General features: G+C 47.8%; 2 protein-coding genes across 11 annotated transcripts; one reads left to right on the forward strand and one right to left on the reverse strand.

Annotated features, from left to right (window-relative positions):
• Nucleotides 1-717: 717 nt before the first annotated feature.
• Nucleotides 718-7,204, forward strand: SLC22A7 (solute carrier family 22 member 7). Of its 3 annotated transcripts, none has more exons than XM_006190680.2 (10): nucleotides 718-1,223; nucleotides 1,844-1,947; nucleotides 2,082-2,236; nucleotides 2,361-2,529; nucleotides 3,358-3,481; nucleotides 3,766-3,875; nucleotides 4,395-4,609; nucleotides 4,835-4,943; nucleotides 5,658-5,864; nucleotides 6,348-7,204. In XM_006190680.2, exons 1-10 carry the CDS (start codon nucleotides 828-830, stop codon nucleotides 6,400-6,402), a joined length of 1,644 nt encoding a protein of 547 aa, XP_006190742.1. In that variant the 5' UTR covers nucleotides 718-827; the 3' UTR covers nucleotides 6,403-7,204. The 3 variants fall into 3 exon arrangements, with proteins under 3 accessions (XP_006190742.1, XP_014419853.1, XP_032319008.1); XM_014564367.2 differs by having other exon boundaries at nucleotides 733-1,223; nucleotides 3,358-3,487; XM_032463117.1 differs by having other exon boundaries at nucleotides 733-1,223; nucleotides 2,427-2,529; nucleotides 3,358-3,487.
• CRIP3 (cysteine rich protein 3) lies at nucleotides 7,152-18,075 on the reverse strand. 8 transcript variants are annotated; one of them, XM_032463122.1, is made up of 9 exons: nucleotides 17,198-18,075; nucleotides 9,924-10,520; nucleotides 9,567-9,661; nucleotides 9,129-9,186; nucleotides 8,902-9,033; nucleotides 8,049-8,120; nucleotides 7,862-7,956; nucleotides 7,706-7,763; nucleotides 7,152-7,531 (listed from the first exon to the last, which is right to left on the reverse strand). In XM_032463122.1, exons 2-9 carry the CDS (start codon nucleotides 9,964-9,966, stop codon nucleotides 7,470-7,472), a joined length of 615 nt encoding a protein of 204 aa, XP_032319013.1. In that variant the 5' UTR covers nucleotides 9,967-10,520; nucleotides 17,198-18,075; the 3' UTR covers nucleotides 7,152-7,469. The 8 variants fall into 8 exon arrangements, with proteins under 8 accessions (XP_032319013.1, XP_032319011.1, XP_032319009.1 ...); XM_032463120.1 differs by having other exon boundaries at nucleotides 7,159-7,275; nucleotides 9,567-10,520; XM_032463118.1 differs by having other exon boundaries at nucleotides 7,392-7,531; nucleotides 9,567-10,520.
• Between the last annotated feature and the right edge of the window lie 1,669 nt (nucleotides 18,076-19,744).

Consider the following 19,744-nt stretch of genomic DNA (forward strand, 5'->3'; position numbering starts at 1 on the left):
CCTGAGCCTTAGGCATTCATTGGAGGCACTTAAGGGTAGGACCTCAGCAAACATTTTCCTTCCCTACCCACCACAGGGTAATTTGAAAAGCTCCTGAAATAGGGGCAGGGGCTGGCAGGAGGGACCGTGTGTATGAGAAGAGCCCCTGAGTGAAGAAGTGGGAGGGTAATGGGTCTGGGAGCCCCAGATCAGCCAGGCTGCCCATTGTGGTTCCAGGTGTGTCTCAGGCCAGGGCATAAGCTACAGGTGGGGGTCTAAAGATACAGGAGGCCTCGTGGCTCAGCAGAAAGAATCCTTCACCTAGTTAGGGCCTGGTCCTCAGTCTTGAATCCTGGGCTGCAGGCCTGGCTGTGGTTGCAAATAGGCAAGGCTGAACTGAGGCTTCACAGGACAAAGGGCATCCAGGGAGAGCTGGTACTATGCTCCAGGGGACTTCTTCATTTCGGTACCCTTGGAACTCTGCTGATCGAGGGGCTAAAGGCCTCACCTCCTACATACCCAGCTACCCTATCATGGCAGCCCAAGGCTACACTACTTGGTCCTTGAGCACCAATATGTAAGTCCCAGAGCCACGGAGTCAGTGACCTCTGAATGGATAGCAGCTCCTCCCCCCAGGCACTAGGCCAGATAGGCAGGAATCCCTGGGTGGCCTGGGAGGGCCCAGCCCTGGGCCAGCCCCTGAGGGCTGGATTCTGGCTGCAGGCTCTCTGCTCATCAGTCTGTCCACTCCCACCTCCAGAGTCCAAGGGTCTAAGTGGTGGGTGGTTTGAGCTGAGCTGGGCACTACAGAGGGAGCCTGCACTGGAGAAGGTTGGTGGGTGGGTGGCATGGGATTCGAGGAGCTGCTAGACAAGGTGGGTGGCTTTGGGCCCTTCCAGCTGTGGAATGTGGCACTGCTGGCCTTGCCCCGTGTGCTGCTGCCCATGCACTTCCTCCTGCCCATCTTCCTGGCTGCTGTGCCGGCCCACCGTTGTGCCCTGCCTGGACTCCCTTCCAACTTCAGTCACCAGGACGTGTGGCTGGAGGCCCACCTGCCCCGGGAGCCTGATGGCAGGCTCAGCTCCTGCCTCCGCTTCACCCATCCCCAGGCTCTCCCCAACACCACGTTGTGGGGAGGGGGTCAGAGCACTGGGGAGCAGCTGGAGGGTGAGCCCTCCACAGTGCCTTGCCCTCAGGGCTGGGAGTACGACCACTCGGAATTCTCCTCCACCATTGCAACCGAGGTACCCGAGCTGGGAGGTTGGGGGACACGTGAATAGATGGGCTTGCCATTGCCTTGGGCGATTACTATGTAGGCATTAGACACATTACTTTACCTCTTACAGTCTCAGTTTACCCATCTATAGATGGGGTCTATAAATTTAAAGCACTGAGCTTAGTTCCTGGCTTGTAGTAAAGCCCATACTTGAGAGCTGCTATTATTAATTGGGAGGTGATTAGGGTGGGGAAGGGCTAAGGAGGCTCCCGGGAGTTGGGACAGAGTTGAGGAGGGTCTTTCTCCAGTAAGAAGTGGAGAAACAATAGAGGCCTCCTTCTCTCCCTTCCTTTTTTCTGGGCCCCAGGTCTAGGATTTACATGACCCACCTGGAGGAATGCAGGTTGGGGCAGTCTCTCTGGGAAGGAGCAGAACTCCTGTTGTCACAGCCAAGGCCCTCCATGGGAAGAAGCTGAGGCTGCAGGATTGGGGAGGGGCAAAGTTTCCCACCCCACAAGCTGGGGTGAATAGTTGGGGCTTATCTGACACGGAGGTACCAGGAAGGCCCTGGGTCTGGAAAAGAGGGGTTGGTGCCAGCTGAAGAGGGGCCTGTGCCCATGGGAGGCCCCTCCCTGCCTGTCCCTGCAGTGGGACCTGGTGTGTGAGCAGAAAGGCCTGAACAGAGCCTCTTCCACCTTCTTCTTCGCCGGTGTGCTGGTGGGGGCCGTGGCCTTCGGATACCTGTCTGACAGGTGGGGTGAGATGAGGGGCCAATAAGGGAGTGGGGTGGGGAACCCTTTTCCACTATCTGGGGTATGGGCCCAGTATACCTCTATCTTGGGACCTCCACTCTACAGGGAGCTGACCCTGCATGACCCCTGTGCAGGTTTGGGCGGCGCCGCCTGCTGCTGGTGGCCTATGTGAGTGCCCTAGTGCTGGGCCTGGCATCTGCAGCCTCCGTCAGCTACACCATGTTTGCCATCACCCGCACCCTCACTGGCACAGCCCTGGCTGGCTTCACCATCATCGTGATGCCACTGGGTGAGGCAGGCAAAGGACGGGCAGGGCCTAGAGGACTGGAGGGAGGCAGCTGTCAAGGGTGAGACTGAGCCCATCTGGCCCTTGTTAACTGTCTTCCTGTCTGCAACCCCTGCCCTGGGTCCAGAGCTGGAGTGGCTGGACGTGGGACACCGCACTGTGGCAGGTGTCCTGAGCAGCACCTTCTGGACAGGGGGCGTGATGCTGCTGGCACTGGTTGGGTACCTGATACGGGACTGGCGATGGCTTCTGCTGACTGTCACCCTGCCTTGTGCCCCAGGCATCCTCAGCCTCTGGTGAGACCTGTGGGCAGCTAGGGAGTGGGAGATACAGGAAACCAGAGATAGAATTAATCAGAGGCTGAGATTTGCAGACAGAGAGACTGAGAGATGAAGAGAAACAGTCAGTGACCAAAGGAGAGAAAGAGACAGAGATCAATACAAAGAGGATGGCACTGGGCATGAGAAGCAGAGAAACAGATAACAAAATATAGTGATAGAGGTGGAATGACAGAGACAAAACTAGTGAGAGACAGTGAGAGAATAGGACTGAAAGGCAGATTCAGAGGGACAGATGGAGACGAACACATGAGTGACCTGAGAGACAGAGGTGGACAGAGCCAGGCACTAAAAGGATGGTGCTCTGGAGGGGAGGGGATGGCGGCAAAGCCAGTACAGCCGTAGGGAGTCCAAGTAGAAGGGTGGGAAGCTAGGCAAAATGGGCATTTCACTGCCTCCCTAAAATGAACTGGCTTTGAATTACCCCTCTGGGTATGCCTGTATGTCTGTCTGTTCTTCATCTTATGTCCTCCTGTCACCTGTGAGAGAAGTGGGTGCCTGGTGCTGGGGCCTGAGATTTTGTAGGTGAGACCAATTTAGTTGAGTAGAGAGGGGACTCCTAGGCTGTGGAGGACTAGGCCTGCGAGGAAGTGTGGGAAAAGGTGACTTCTAAATTGGGCCTTTAAGGGTGAATAGTTCATCAGGTGAGGAGGGCTTGGGAAGAGAACACATTCCAGGCTGAGGGGACTGTGTGAGCAAGAGCCTGGCAGCTGACAGCCTGTGGTGTGCCCAGGGAGGAATGTGGCTTAGGGGGCTGACTCTGAAGGGCCTCCTACTGCCCCCCAGGTGGGTGCCTGAGTCTGCACGCTGGCTTCTGACCCAGGGCCGTGTGGAGGAGGCCCACAGGTACCTGCTCCGCTGTGCCAGGCTCAATGGGCGGCCTGAGGGTGAGGATGGCCTGAGCCAGGAGGTGAGGGTAAATTTACGTGTGAGTGTGTGTGTGGCCTATGTCAAGGGTCATTCTGTGTGCAGGAAAAGCTCCTGACCCCCAGTGGAGAGTTCCAAACTCTTCAAGATGTCCTACTGGCTCTTGTGGGCTATACACTTGACTCTGGCCCACCCTACCCAGGTCCCACACGCATCCCGACCCCCATTACTACAGAAGGGAGGAATGGAGACCCAGGGAGAACAAGGTGCCTTGCTCAGGCTACAAAGCCAACTCTGATGTCACAAACTCTCCTTCTCCCCAATCAGGCCCTGAGCAAAGTAGCTGCTGCAGAGAGGGTGGTCCAAAGACCTTCGTACCTAGACCTGTTCCGGACACCCCGGCTGCGACACATCTCACTGTGCTGCATGGTGGTGTGGTGAGGAAGGGGCTGGACTGAGCCTGGTGGGGTGGGGGGGAGTGGGGGTGGGTGGAGGGAGGGGCAGACTCCAGGCTGGAGCTGAGTTGGAGAGGACAAGGACAAGTGAACTGTTATTGTGGATGGCGGGCAGATCAGTCTCTAGTGGGGATGAGGCTTTGGGGGGCTCCCAAGATGGAGCAGGCATCAGACACATGTGGGTTCAAATTCAGGCTCTACCACTTCCTTACTGTTAGTCCTTGGACAGGTCACTTAACACTCTGAGCCTCAGTGCCCCTTCTGTATAATGGGTCGCTGTTAGTTCCCATCTCACAGGGTTGCTGTGAAGATTAGGTAAAGGCTCCTGAGCCACTGGTATGTGCTGCACACTCAGAAGGGATTATGGGGACAGGCAAGGTCATGGGCAGCAGGTTCTGAAGGTGGGGCAGATGGTCCCTCTAAAAGGCCAAGGTTTCTGAGAAGAGCGGACAAGAGGGTGGGAAGGAGGCTACGCTGAATGGCATCGCGACGCCCCCTCAGGTTTGGAGTGAACTTCTCCTATTACGGCCTGAGCCTGGATGTGTCGGGGCTGGGGCTGAACGTGTACCAGACGCAGCTGCTATTCGGGGCCGTGGAGCTGCCCTCCAAGCTCCTGGTCTACCTGTCGGTGCGCCACGCAGGACGTCGCCTCACACTGGCCGGAACGTTGCTGGGCGCCGCTCTCTCCTTGGGCTTCAGGTTGCTGGTGTCCTCGGGTGAGCCCCACCCTGAAGCCCCTTTGGTTCTTGGAGGCCCCGCCTCCTGGTCAAGAAAACAACCCTCTCACCCACCCTCTTCCGTACCCCTCCCTCCTCCTTTCCAGGAAGCCCCGACTAAAGGCCAGTTAAGTCCCACCCTCTATGGGGGCTCCACCTCCTATCCTGGGAGAACCTTGGTTCTCCCATAAGGCCTGCTCAATGTCTGAACCCCTTTTCCTCCAGAGATGAAGTCCTGGAGCACCGCCCTGGCAGTGATAGGGAAAGGTTTTTCTGAAGCTGCCTTCACCACTGCCTACCTGTTCACGTCGGAGTTGTACCCTACCGTGCTCAGGTGAGGGATCCTAGGCAAGCCACCTGGAGGGAGGGCTTGTTAGTCACATCTCTTACGAACACCCCACATATACACTGCATCCCAGTCCTTGTCACTCATTGCTTACAGAGCTATAATCAGAGCTGTCTGTGTTTACCAAGGTCTGGGAGGTGGCGGGGCATTTTATCATCTTTACTAAGACCCTGAACGGCGTCAACGTCTTTGGGCCTCCTTTAAAAGAAAATCGGCTTTAAAAGAAAAGCCACAAAAAGCCCCTTCTATCCATTCTATCCCATCCCACTCACCACAGCCTGCCCTTGGGGGTTGTCTCTGGACATAAGGCCTGGGCCCTTTCAGCTAGCTACTGACAAGTGGGGAGGAGATGGGTAGGCAGGTGGCCATGTTTAGAAAGCCTTGTGTCTCCTCTAACATGGCAGGGTCTGATCGAGCTGCTGACCCTCTTTCAGATCACCATTTCTGGTGACTTTTCTTTTCCTTCAGCAGTGCCTGATTAGTACTATCAGAACCAGGGCCCCATCCCCTGGTGGGTGCTGGCTTGGAGAGCCCTGGCCTGGGGGTGGGTGGGAAAACCACCTGAAAGTAGCCCCAGCTTTCTTAGCCATCTGGGGAGAAGGGGGCACCAGAGCCAGCCAGCACAAGAGGGAATTCCTGTGAAGCATGACTGCATGTAGGTATGAGCACCAACCCTCTCCTCTATCCTCTTTCTCTGAACAGACAGACAGGAATGGGGCTGACTGCACTGGTGGGCCGTCTGGGGGGCTCTTTGGCCCCACTGGCAGCCTTGCTGGATGGAGTATGGCTGTCACTGCCCAAGCTCACTTATGGGGGGATCGCCCTGCTAGCTGCCTGCACTGCCCTCCTGCTGCCAGAGACCAAGCACGCACAGCTGCCAGAGACCATCCAAGACGTGGAGAGGAAGAGGTGTGTGCGTAGGACTGTCAGTGTGAGCACATGCATGTGGGTTTGGGTGCTGACACCTTAGGTAAGATTCAGAGAGGAAGACATGTCGGCACATGGGTCTGGTGCATGTATGCTGGTGTGCACAGGTGCGTACCTGAAGTATGTAAACTGCATGTATAAGAGTGTATGTGTTGAGGAGGGTAGAGCCCATGCTTAGCATGCATGAGGTCCTGGGTTCAATCTCCAGTACCTCCATTTAAAAAAAAAAAAAGTATACATTGAGTCCATACCTGTGTGTGTGTCTAGGAAGATGATGTGTACACACACTCAGGTATGCCTATGCTTCAGGGACGTATAGAAGCATGTGTGGAAGTAACTTGTGGGAGTACATGTGTTTCTATCTTAAGAGCTGAGGGGAGCCCTAGGCCAGCACTAATGGGGCAGGATGGGGTGGTAGGCTAGGGGGCTAAACCCCACCATTGCTCATCACTCCTTCCTCCCCAGTGCCCCGTCCAGCCTTCAGGAGGAAGAGATGCCCATGAAGCAGGTCCAGGATTGAGTGGTATCAGGGGCAAGCCCTCCACAGAAGTTCTGCAGCAGGGCCTGGGAGAAGAGAAGGGCAGGCCCTGTGGCCAGGGTTGGGGGCATCGAGCCCCCTGCCCATGGCTAGAACTGCCCCCTCTCTGTGCTCTTCCAGCCTTAACTATTTGGCCTCCAGCAACAAGGCAACTTCCCAGAATGCAGCGGGCTGCTGGAAAATTCTGGCATCCCTCTCATGGCTGGGGGCATTCCATAAAGGTGCCCCAGGGGTTGAGGCAACGGTGAGGACTTGTGGGATGAGCCCCGGATGGGAAGCCACTGAATCTGGCCCTGGGTTCTGATCCAGCTTTGCCACTGATTTCTGGGTGACCTTGGGCGACCTTGGGCATGTGGCTTTCCCTCTCTGGGTCTGTCTGGTCATCTCTCAAACGGCTAATGAAGCCTCTTAGCAGACCTCGCCACAGGATCTATCTGCTGTCATGCTCAAATGAGAATGCTGAATAAGGTGCTTCTTTTAGAGGTGGTGCTAAAGGACTATCCTATGATGACTTCTGGTACCAACAGGGTTGGTGGGCATGCTGTCCACGGGGTGGTGCTGGGGGCTGCCCAATGCCAGAGCCAGGGGACCAGGAGAACAGAGCTCTTTGTTCCCATGGCTGCCTCTGCTACCTCCCAGGCACTTTGCAGGGTAATGCATCCCCCAGCCCCTACACTCCCCACCCTCCAACCCGCTGTCTAGGCCTCATGTCCAAAGAAGAGTTGAAGGCATGGGAGCCAACATTTTATTGGAGAAGCCAAAATAAACACAAGTTTTATGAGTACCTTGCAGTTACAGAATTTGCTGGGTCAAAGGATCAGGAAGACCAAGAGGCAAACTTCAAATGGGGTTGACCTGACCAGATAGGAAGGGGAAAGAGAGGAGTTGGCAGAGAAAGTCTAGACTCTGGTCTACCACAGAGCCTAGGCCCAGGCTGCCAGAATCCCACTTTTCCCCACCCCCTAGGACTGGAGAATTCTGTAGCTCCCACTGGACCATGGAGGGGATGATGGGAGGCCTGAATTAGGGTGACCTCTCCTGTGAGCATCTCATTTGGATTTTATCTCCACGGGGTCATAGATGTAGCAGCCCACATCACCAATGTTCACACCTGAAGGAGAGAGCCCCATCACCAAGGGCCTTGGGACTTGGGGGTGCTGGGTTGAGGGCTGAAAGGAGTTGGGAGGGGTCTGGGGTGTGTCTGACCGCAGGGGAAGTTGTCCACACATCCTCATAGACCCATATGCCATACTTTAGGCCCAGTGTCTGGGGTGGGGCTGCCCACCTTTGGGGCCAAACAGGTAGCCATAGCAGGGGATGTGGCAGTAGGGGACGCCGTCATGCTGGGACACAGAGAGAAAGAGAGATATCTCAGCTTGGCTCTTTTCCCATCTCCAGCTTCCCTTCCCCCAACATGATCACTCACCCCCACCCTGCTCACCTCAGCGTGACTCCCAGCAGTCAGGGTCTTCCGGCACCTCTGGCACCTCAGACAGGGTCGGTGCCAATTTCTGCCCAAAGACATCACCTTCTCAGCTGGTAGGGGAGAGGTGGTACTTCAAGGGGCAGGGCAGGGAGACTCACCCACCTTGCACACCCCCCTCCCCTAGCTTTCCATTGTCACTTACCAAAATAGACGGGTTCCTCACAGCTGGGGCACAGTGACGTCTCCCCAGTGAATGTCTTCATGTGGGGAGGGCCTTTAAGGGGAAGAGGCCCTGGCTAGGGCTGAGGTGGGGGCCAGGCCTAAACAGGGGCCACCAGCACTAGCCTATATATGACACTGTCCTCTTTTAAAAGCCATACTCATCCCTGAGCCTCCCACCCATATAGACATGAGTCTGCCTTCCTCAGGCAGAGCTGAGTCCCCTGATTCCACCTCCTGCCCCACCCTATCTGCAGGAGGGACCACCTGCTTCCTTCTCATTCTCCCAAGAGCTCAGGTGCCCACCAGCCCAACCCTGAAAGCAACTCAATCCTCAGGAAACCTGAGCTGATACAGGAGCTGGCCAGGGCAGGGGTGTCAGGTGTTGAAGAGCAGTGTCACTGCCTACTCCAGGGGATGGAGGAAGGAATGGGAAGAGGGGAGAAGTAGAAGAATGTGAGGGGCTGGCCCATCTCAATGACCCCTCACTCCAGGTCACTCCTTCCACGGCCTTAGCCTGGGAAGGGCCTGAGTTCCAGGCCAGGTTTGCCTCTGACCAGCTGTGTGACTGCACAAGGTCTCTTGCCCTCTCCAGACCTCAGTTTCCTCACCTGAAAATGTGGGCGATATCATTTGCCCAATTTACCTCTTAACTCAGCAGCTGACATAAGGGAATATCAAAAAAGGGGCCACAGAGAAGACCAGACTTTACTACGAACAAAGTTGTAGGAATGTGAAGCAGAGAACTGGGTGGGATACTGCCACCTGGTCCCACCCCCTGTTCTATCCTGGGGAAGGGCTGGAAGGAGGAGTAGCTGGGATCCAATCTCACTTACTTTTCTTGCCCTGGGGGAGGCCAGTCCTGGGTCTGGGGGGGCTGAAGCTGCTGAGGCTGAGGGGAGTGTTGTTGGCAGGGCTGGGAGTTGGGGATTTGTAGAGGTAGGAGCCCACACCACCAATGTTCACCCCTGTAGAGAGAATAGGGAAAGTTAGGCTTGAACCTCCAGCTCCCAGCCACATGGAAGGTTCTGCTGTCCCCGGCACCTTCCAGGCTGGTACTTACCCCTGGGTCCAAAGAGAGCCCCATAGCATGGCTTGTGGCAATATGGTCTCCCGTTGTGCTAGGCACAAGCAGAGGGAAGAGTATTGCTTAGAGCCCAAGGGGGCCTCACTTGTGCCCCACAGGCTTTTCCCCAAGACAGGCTATCAGGTGTGTCTGTCTACTGGCCTGGGGGTGAGAGGACTGATAGGTGGGCTGGCATGCTGGAGTTGCCACTGTGGTCAGGGGGAAAGGGAAAGAGCAGGTCAGGAAGCAGTGCTGCTTCCCTCCCACCCCCAAAAGGCATGGGATCCACTGGCGCAACTCAGGCTCCCAATAGGTAGGCGGTCTTGGGAGTTGGCTGCTGAGGTTCCTTTTAGTGGGCCAACAGGGCCAAAAAGGGGGGCTGGAATCTGGGGGCCAGTGACAGACACAGGGCTGTGCACCCTAGCCAGGCCTTACCTCTGCATGCCCTCCTGGGGACAGGACGCTGTGGCAGCGCTCACATTTCAGGCAGAAGCGGTGCCAGTTCTTGCCCAGGGAGCTCACCTTCTCCGCTGTGGGGGACAAGGTGGAACTGGGTAGTGGGGGCCAGTCCAACAGGTGCCCTCCTTTCCCCTCTCGGTCCTGCCCGCTCTGATTCCTAGAGACAGTGGGGAGTGTCTCCTGGAGGCCAGCTCCATCCCCTGCCCGAGTGCCCTGTGCCCCACAGGTAGAAAGGGGGTCTGGGAGCACACCGTCACCAACTCCTTGCATTCTCAAGGAACCCAACAGCTCTCTCTCGCCCCATCTTCTCCCCTTCCTCAGCCTAGGCCTCACCGAAGAAAACAGGTTGCTGGCAACGCGGGCAGGTCCAGCTCATGGCTCCGCTCTGAGCAGCCGGCTTCACAATGTAGGCAAGTCAGCCTGGGCTCAGTTCCCACCCCCTCCGTTGGCCCCACCCACAGCTCTGCTTTGAGCCTTATTGGGCTGAATCCCCTGCTCCTAAGTGCCCGCTGGCCACCAGAAATTTAGAACCACTCCACATGAGGGTTGCAGGTGACTTTGCTGTTATTTCCAAACACTGAGGCTTTGGACCAGTGGAGAGGAGAAAGGGTTCTGAAGCTAGACTGGGAGGGGAGGGAGTAATGAGGATGCCTGGAAGGGTGGCACTAGTTTCTGGATTGGTACAGAGAGGAAAACTGTTCAGAGTTTAGACGTTGTGAAAACACTATTATTTCCCAAAAGCAAGGGGTTACGCATTCTTTGAAATGGTTTTATTCCGTCTTGGCAGTTGCAGGTGGTTAAGAGCAACTGAATCTGGAATCCATCTCTGTTACTTACTCACTCTTTGGCTTCAGGCAAATTACTTAACCTCCTTCTGCCAGTTTTCTTATCTGTTCAACGAGTATGATAAGAAGTCTCTACCTCATAGGACTGTGGAGAGAATTAGATAAGTTAATATGTGTAAAGTGTCCAAACAGCGCCTGGCACCTAAACACTGTAAAAGCAGTTAACTGCCATGATGGATCCCATAATGAACCCGAGACTCTTGGTTTGGAAGCTCCAAAACATTGTCTGCATACTGTTGTTTGCCCACAAAATTATAATGCTTATTAAATGTAAAAGTATAATTCAGACATCAGTTACATATTCCTAATTTAGTTTAAGATGTTTTAATATTTGTTAAAGTAGCTCAGCACTGCTTCAATGACACAAAATTTAAACCCACAGAATGAGAGAAAGTATTTGCAAATATATATCTGTTAAGCATCTAGTACTCAGAATATATAAAAGACTTTTATAACTCAACAATAAAAAGACAACCCAATTAAAAAATGGGAAAAGAATTTGAATAGACATTTTTCTAAAGAAGATATACAAAGGTCAACAAACACATGAAAAGATACTCAACATCATTTGTCATTAGGGAAATGAAAGTCAGTCCCACAATGAGATATCATTTTACACCTACTAGAATGGCTATAATAAAAAAGATGTGCGTCAGTGTAGATATGGCAAAATTGGATCCCTCATACAACGTTGATAGGAAGGTAAAACAGTGTAGCCCTTTGAAAAATAGTCTGGCAATTCCTCAAAAGGTTACCATATGACCCAGCAGGTGCACTCCTAGGTGCACACACACACAAAGCATATGGTCCACATAAAAACTTGTACATGAATGTTCACAGTACTGGTATTCACAATAGGCAAAAGGTAGAAACAACCCAAAGTCCATCAACTGATGAATGGATAAACAAAATATAGTCTGTCTGTGATGGAATATTATTTAGCCATAAAAAAGAATGAAATAATGCCATTTGCAGCAACACGAATGGATCTAGAGATTATCAAACTAAGTGAAGTAAGTTAGACAAAGACAAATATGGTATCACTTATATATGGAATCTAAAAAATGACATAAATGAACTTATTTACAAAACAGAAAGAGACTCACAGACATAGAAAACAAACTTATGAGCAGGGAGGGTAAATTAGGGGTTGGGGATTAACAGCCACACATTACTATGTACAAAACAGAAAAACAAGAAGGACCTACTGTAAAGCAAAGGGAACTATATTCAATTTCTTGTAATAACATATAATGGAAAAGAATCTGAAAAGAAAATATATATATATTTGTATTTGTATAACTGGATCACTTTGCTGTACACCCAAATCTAACATTGTAAATCAACTACATTTAAAATTTTAAAAATTTAGAAAAGGAAACAAACGTATAATGGTTACCAAAGTGGGAAAGAGGGGAGGGATAAACTGGAATTTGGGGATTAGCAGGTACAAACTACTATATACAAAATAGATAAACAAGGTCCTACTGTATAGCACAGGGAACTATACTTAATAGCTTGTAATAACCTATAACAAAATGAATATGAAAAAGAGTATATATATTCTGTATTTATATATAACTGAATCACTATGCTGTACACCAGAAACACAACACTGTAAATCAACTATACTTCAATTTAAAAAAATAAAAGGATGAACTTTATGGTATGTAGATAATGTGAGGAGGAGGAAGAGGAAGAGGAGGAAGAGGAAGAGGAGGAGGAAGAGGAAGAGGAAGAGGAGGAGGAAGAGGAAGGAGAATAAGGAGGAGAAGAAGGAGGAGAAGAGGAAGAGGAAGGAGAAGGAGAAGAAGAAGGAGAAGAAGTAAAAGGAACTACTTTTTCAAAAAAAAGGTAGCTCAGCAAATGAGGGGCAGAGAGAGACCAGATTACTTTGTGCCAGTACCCCAGCAGAGACAGTCCCTCAATGAACTGTCGCAGTGAAATGAAGAGTTTTCTGGAGTAAGTTCCTTTGTTTAGTCAAGTCAGTTCAGAAAGAGCTGAAGGAGGTGTGTGCTAAACCCATCGTAGGCTGCAGTGCTGTGCCCTGCTGAAAGAAAGGAGTCCTGTTCGTATCTCAGGAGTCAGAGACCCTCTCTGGACTCCAGTCCCCTTAACTGGGCAGTGAAGATAGGACTGGTGTCTCTGAACTTCTACTCAACGCCCCTGTTCCCTTACTTGTCTCAGTGAGTACTTTTTGCTTCTAACAACACTTGTTTATTCTCCTTGATTACTTTTAAAGGTGGAAGGCTTGCACATCATGAAACTAACTTTTCTACACTTTCTCATTATTTGTTTCTTGTTTGGGGGAATGTGTCAAGATCCGTGGTTTCATAACTGTTTCTTGGAGGGGATGCTTCTTTAACTAACTTGAAAAATGTTACAGTTTTAGTCTCCACTGGTATTTTATGCTCATATTTCTGCCTTCCTCATGTGTTTCTTCTCTAAGAAGGCAGCTCAAGGTTCACTGCCTTTTGCTCTCTATGGCTCTTGAAAGAAATTCCCATGTTAGAGGTTGGGAGGTCTTCACTGTTGTATTTATTCTTGGACATGCTGCCTCCTTTAGGAAGGCTAACTTCATCTATCCAAGGATCTATAAGGGGCACATAAGATAATCCTTTTCTAAGGTCTCCCAGCAATTTCTGCATTGAATCGCCTTGTACCCATGCTTCAGCCTCCTTAGATGGGTCATCTTTACCCTGGCATCCAGTACAGGGTCCCACACAAAGAAACAAGCATTGGAGTGTGACTACCATGCTGCTTTCATTCAACTTGCAGTGAGTCAGTGGGGTAAATGCCTTACTGTTCCCCATCTTCTGCAACCTGCCTATATCATATGGCCACAGCAAACACAGTATGCCTCATCTCTTCTATTTCAGTGCCTAGGAAAGACTAGTTAAGGCTCCTCCTTTCCAAATATTTGCCATCCACTTGCAGGTACAGCAAATCACAGCATTCCACTCTTCTTTCTTGCCTGGCTTCCATCATTCTGACTCGAAAAGAATCTTTGTAAAGAATGTTCACAGGGGAAATTAACATTTCTTGCAGAAATGCATTTGCAGTTACTGAAAAGTGGCTGTTTTGAATATTGTGTGACTAAAATCTCTAAAATGATTCTTTAATGAATACCACAAATGGGTAAGTCCAGTTGAGGGTATAGTTTGTATCATCTCTTATAAGAGGCAGGCCCCTCTTTCATAAAGATGATAGTTCCCTTGGTGCCCCTACTACTTCCCCCTGACTTTTCCTGCACAAACCTCTGTCATGGTATCTATAATGTTGTGTTACACTTATTTACTTTTCTAACTTTCTTCAATTGACAGAACTGACTGAGACTTACCTGTGTATCTATAGCACCAAGTATAGTGTGGGTGTCAGTAAATGATAGCTACTATTATTATTAATATTATTATTATGAAAACTGCTTCGTGTTTTTAAGCTCTACTGTTAGGTGTATATATATATATACACATACATACATATACATATATATATATATATATTTTTTTTATAATTGTTGTGTTTTCTTGATGCATTGACCCTTTTATTGTTGTTGTTAGGCTGAAGAAAACAAGTTTTTCAACTCTAGTGAATGGTGGTAGAGATAATGACCTCAAACACCTGGAGGGCAGTCACATGGAAGAGGCATTAGGGGCACTGCAGAGACCCCTGGATAGAGGTCATAGGGAAACAGATTTGAATTCAGTCCAGGAAAAGAACTTTCTAATAGAGCCAAACATGGAGTGGCTGCTTCAACAGTAGTGAGCTTTCTGTCTCTGGATGTTATAAGTAACGTTGGACAACAAACTAACATTGATCATCAGTGTTGCAGAAGGAATGCAAGCATCATATACAGACAGCTCTTTAAGGCTTCTTCACAATTTGACAATATATGATTTTCTGATTCCTTTCCCAAAGAAGAATTTGAAAATTGTGTTAGCAAGAAAGCACATTGCTAAAATGGTGACAGATACCATCTATGGAATGCCAGGTATAGGCACTGTACTTATTATTTCTGATTCTACAACAACCTGATGAGGGATTTAAATGTTACATTACCAACCACACAGAAAAAGAAAGTGGCTTGGAGAGGTTAAGAATGTGTTCAAATACATGCACCTTAATGTTCATAGCAGCACTGTATACAATAGCCAAGACATGGAAGCAACTTAAATGTCCATCAACAGATGACCGGATAAAGAAGTTGTGGTATATTTCTACAATGGAATACTACTCAGCAATAAAAGGATAAAATAATGCCATTTGCAGCAACATGGATGGACCTAGAGATCATCATTATAAGTGAAGTAAGCCAGAAAGAGAAAGAAAAATATCATATGATATCATTCATATGTGGAATCTAAATTTAAAAAAAGGACACTATGAACTCATCTACAAAACAGAAACAGACTCACAGACATAGTAAACAATTTTATGGTTACCAGGGGAAGGGGGTGGGAAGGGATAAATTTGGGAATCTGAGAGTTACAAATGCTAGCCACTATATATAAAAATAGATTTAAAAAAGGTTTCTTCTGTATAGCACAGGGAATTATGTTCAATATGCTATAATAACCTTAATGAAAAAATATGAAAACGAATCTATGTATGTATATGCATGACTGGGACATTGTGCTGTACAGCAGATATTGACAAATTGTAATTGACTGTACTTCAATTAAAAAAAAAAAGAATGTGTTCGACATCATACAGATAGCAATCTGACTCTCAGGCTCATACTTTTTCTACCTGATGCCCCCATGCATGGTTTCCAAGCTACCCACATATTTCAGTCTGAAAGAATACTACACTTAACTGCACAGCATCTCTGTACCTATAGATAAGAGGACCTATCCAGGTAAGTAATGGATTGAGAAAGAAGATACAGGGAAATGTCATTAAAAAGTTTCCATGGTTTCTCAGTGCTCTCAAGGTAGTTTTTAACTTGGCTATAGGACCCTTCGCCTTTCCAGTCCTCTGAGCCATTTCACCTGTTGCATCAACCCCTCTAATTACACTAAAAGAGGTTCTTAAACCTGCCTGCCTCAGGGCCTTTGCAAATGTTATCTCTTTTCTGGGAACTTGCTTCTCCAATATCTTCACCTCAAGAATTCCTGCCTAACCTCAGGTCCCCTTCACTTATTCAATACCAGGCTACTGGCCCAGGCACTCCCTCCTATAGCATCCTGGACTTGAGGGTAGAGGGGGTACAATCTATGACAGCTGTGTTTTCCCTGCCTGAGTACTGAATCAAATGAGGAAAATAAAGCAATGGAGACTCCATGATAAGTCCAAGTTTGTAGCTTAGTGGGAGAGTAAAACAGGTCTGCCAACTTCCCGCCCACCAGCCCCACCACAATCTAGGCTTTATCTGCCCCATTAGTCTGTGACCTCCATGAGGGTAGGGACCAGGACAGCTTTGCCAACCACTGTGTATGCTTCCAGTGCATGGCTCAATCTCTGGCACATACTGCTCAATAAGTATTTGTTGGTGAATGAATGTTGTACACAAGTTTCTCTCAACTGTGAGTAGATGAGGGCCAGTGGGAGAGATGTGCGATTAGGAATGGACTGGTAGGGGTTGAGAATTTTTTTATAGAGGTTGAGCAAGAGAAGCTCAGCTGTCTAGGCGTAAGAACTCAAGAGTTTATTCCTCAACACACACATGGATCAGCATGTATGATGCATAATGGAATATGATTTTAGCTGATCCTAATTATAAATACTAGGTAACTGATAAAGTAAAAAGAGAACTGAAAAGTTGCTTTGGCAGCAAGCCAGTCCCACTAATTACACTCATTTACAAGAGCCACTAATTAAACTTAATCAACATGTAGCACCATTATGTCTATCATTAAATATACGGCAAAAGAGAGAATGTGGGGAAGTGTCACGTAAACTGTAAAGCACTTTACAAACATGGCTGCTGTCGTGTCTCAGGTTAGCACTGTAGTGAGTCTTGATTACAACTATAAATTTTTTATTTTTTGTAGACTTGTTCAAGTACATGGCCATATATTTGTGACTTTTCAGGCATTATCAAAACTCTGTTCCTAGATAGCTCCTTTAAAAGGTTTCACTCAATTCTGGTGTGTTAATGAAAAACCAGTCTTAGCTCTTTATTGTTGTGTTTCTTAACATCTATTACCCACAACCCTTGTGTTTTCTCACTCCATGTTCTGAATGTCCATTCTAACCAGAAAGCTTTACTTTCTGTAGTTTATATTACTTAAAAAAACAAAATAAAAATATACACAGAAAACAAAAACAGAATGAAACGCTTTCTTAAAACACATTAATACTCTCACCTGTAGAGAACTGCTGCTGTATAATAACACATTATTTACGTCCCTAGCAAGAGTCTGATGTTCCCCTTGTTTCCCAGCATCAACTTGCCAACACATGAACCTGTTGAGAGCACTCTGTGTTAGCGACTTGTGGTTGGCTGCTTAGAGCTATTGACTGGGCTACATTCTGTGATTCAGTGGCATCAGCTGGACTAATTCAGAATCAAGACTGCCTGAAAGGACCTTTTGACCCTTCACCATGGCTGCCTTCAACCTATGCTCATGAAGTCAACAACAGCTCTAAATGATGGTTTTCCATGAAAAGATAGATTTGGCTTCTCAAGTATCACTTGGAAATGTGTATTTCATCTGAAAGTATATAAGAATAATGATCACCAAATAATTTGAAGCATGAGAAATGTATCCATATGCCAGAAACTGAGAAGAGAGGAGTGAAACTTGGTGGTCCGCTTACTTATAAATCCGATAGATGATGACAGTTCTCCTTGGTGTAAGCTACCAGCAACTTCCTCATCTTCTTACTAAGGTCTGGGGGGTACACAGGAATAGTCCTTACAAGTCATGAGAGTATGTTAATATGACTAAAACAGCTTAATCTTGTGAATTCAGACAAATGCAAATGCTTACCTTTTTACAGAGGAGTCTTTCAGTCCCTCTATGAAGCTCAAGGTAACAGAATCAGGAGTCAAGTTCCAGCCTCTTCCCTACTCCAAAATGATTAGGCTTTTCCTCTTCTTCTCCTGAGCTTTTGTAACAGGCAGAGCTATAAGATCTTTATTTCTAATCTCTTACTACCCCACATCCCCACTACCAAAAAAAGGGTAGGAATTACCAGTACCTTAGTGGGGATAAGCCTAACTTGAGCGCCCATCTTCTGATAAAAAGCCACAAAGAGGAAGGCTACAAACAAGGCACTGTTTGCAGCTCTATAGGGGACATTTTATTTTCTACTTAGAAGTATCTTTTGGAGGACCTTTATCTCTCTGATTCCACATTAATTCAACTTAGTCTGGATTCTTCAGTAGGATAGACCCTGTCTTCCCAGGGTGAGCTTACCACCAGGGCCTGAACTGAGTGCTTTACCCACCCGGTCATAGTAATTGTTCAGGGATAGAAATGTGGCCCAAGTCACACTAATCAACATCCTCCCTAAGGTTTTTTTGGTGCTATAAGGAAAGATATATTTTCATTTTCTAGGTAGAAGCCTTTAAGAACCATGACAGCTTGAGACTGCAGGGGCTAATTTGCCCCTGAGTGGAAATAAAATGAGGCCAAGCAGAACTGAGGGAATGGGGATGAGAGAGTCCTGATGACATATCTGACCTCCTGGATCTAATTCTGACTTGGTCTACCAGTTACCAAGCCACAAATTACTACCTATCTATTTTTTCCCATAAGTTTGTTTGAGTTTAGTTTCTCTTACAACCAAGAGAGTCCCAATTAATACAATGTGCACCTTTATAGAGGCAGAAATGCTTCTTCTTATATTTAAGAATTACATCATGTTGTATAAAGTTCTGACAAAGCAGATAGCTTTATACACACATTTTCTTAATACATGATTTTTCAGGATAACCTTGTAAGAAAAAGACTAGAAAATAATATGTAAGAAATGGATCTTAGACAAGTAATCCAATTAAAAATGGCAAAGGATTTGGACAGTTATCCAAAGAAGATATACAAAATGGCCAATAAGCATATGAAGAGATGCTCAACATCTTTAGTCATTAAAGTAACGCAAATCAAAACTGTAAGGAGATACCACTTCATATTCACTAGGGTGGCTATAATAAAAAAAGAAAAACAGAAAATAACAAGTGTTGGAAAGGATGTGAAGAAAATGAAACACAATTCTGGTAGGACTGTAGAGTGGTACAGCTGCTGTGGAAAACAGTTCGACACTTCCTCAAAAAGTAACACATTGTGATGTCACAAAAATGGCAGAGCAGAGAGCTCTAAGAATCACTTCCTCCACTGAAGCTATCACTAAGCTGGCAAAACTGATAGAATCAACTTTTTCAGAACTCTGGAATCTAATAAAAAACTTACAATGGAGTCCAACCAGTGGTGTGCTTAATGAAAAAAGCAGCTGCTAAATTTCAGCAACAAAGTATTGTAGTATTTTTGCTTACCTATCTACCCATTCCCCAGCTTGGAGGTGGCTGTGGGGACAGAAGCCTACATTCCTGGTGCAGCTTGCTGGTGCCAGAGGAGAGCAATATCCACCCTGTTCTCAAAAGATCATGCCTGTGAATTCTGCCCTGTCTGGTGTTTCCCTGAGAGACTTGTATTGAGGCTGAGCCTGTTTTGCCCTCCTCAAACTGAAGCAGCTTTGAAAGTAGCATCCACTGAAAGCACTTAAGGACATACACTATTAATCACTGCCTAGAGAAAGAAACAGTGAATGGAATAAGCAGCAGACAGATCTAAAAGTCTGGAAAGGGGGACACTGAGGAAGAAGATACATGGGAAAATGAGGACTTTGAAGGGCTACCATGTCTATGGGGAAATCCAGGATGCAAAGTGCATGCCCAGGGACAGATGCAAGTTCAGAAAAGACCTGGGAGGGCCCTAGGCTTGCACCTTTGGCTGATCTTTGGGTTTCATGCAGCCAGGAAGTGAAGGCTAAGACAGAGTTTTAGGAAAACTGGCTTAGCATGAAGTAGTGCCCCAGCTCAGTGTCTGCAAAGACTAGAAGAGGTGTTGTTGGATTTTTGTTTGTTTGTTTGTTTTGTTTTTCACTCCAGGCATTTAAGGGAATCTCTGTCAAGTCACTGACTGACTGCTGAGATAATGGAACAAAGATTCAGGGACCACACACAAGAAATACAGTCTTAGCAAAAACAGTCTGGAAAGTCAATAAACAAATGATGGCTACAGACTTCAATAATCAACAATAGCAAACCCTGGGAAGGGGATCTGATTCCAGATTGACACATAATATTAAAAATGTCCAGTTTCAAACAAACAAAAAATCACAAGGTAGAAAAAGAAGAAAAAA

Source organism: Camelus ferus, chromosome 20 (assembly GCF_009834535.1).
Source record: "Camelus ferus isolate YT-003-E chromosome 20, BCGSAC_Cfer_1.0, whole genome shotgun sequence".
NCBI classification, from domain to species: Eukaryota; Metazoa; Chordata; class Mammalia; order Artiodactyla; family Camelidae; genus Camelus; species Camelus ferus.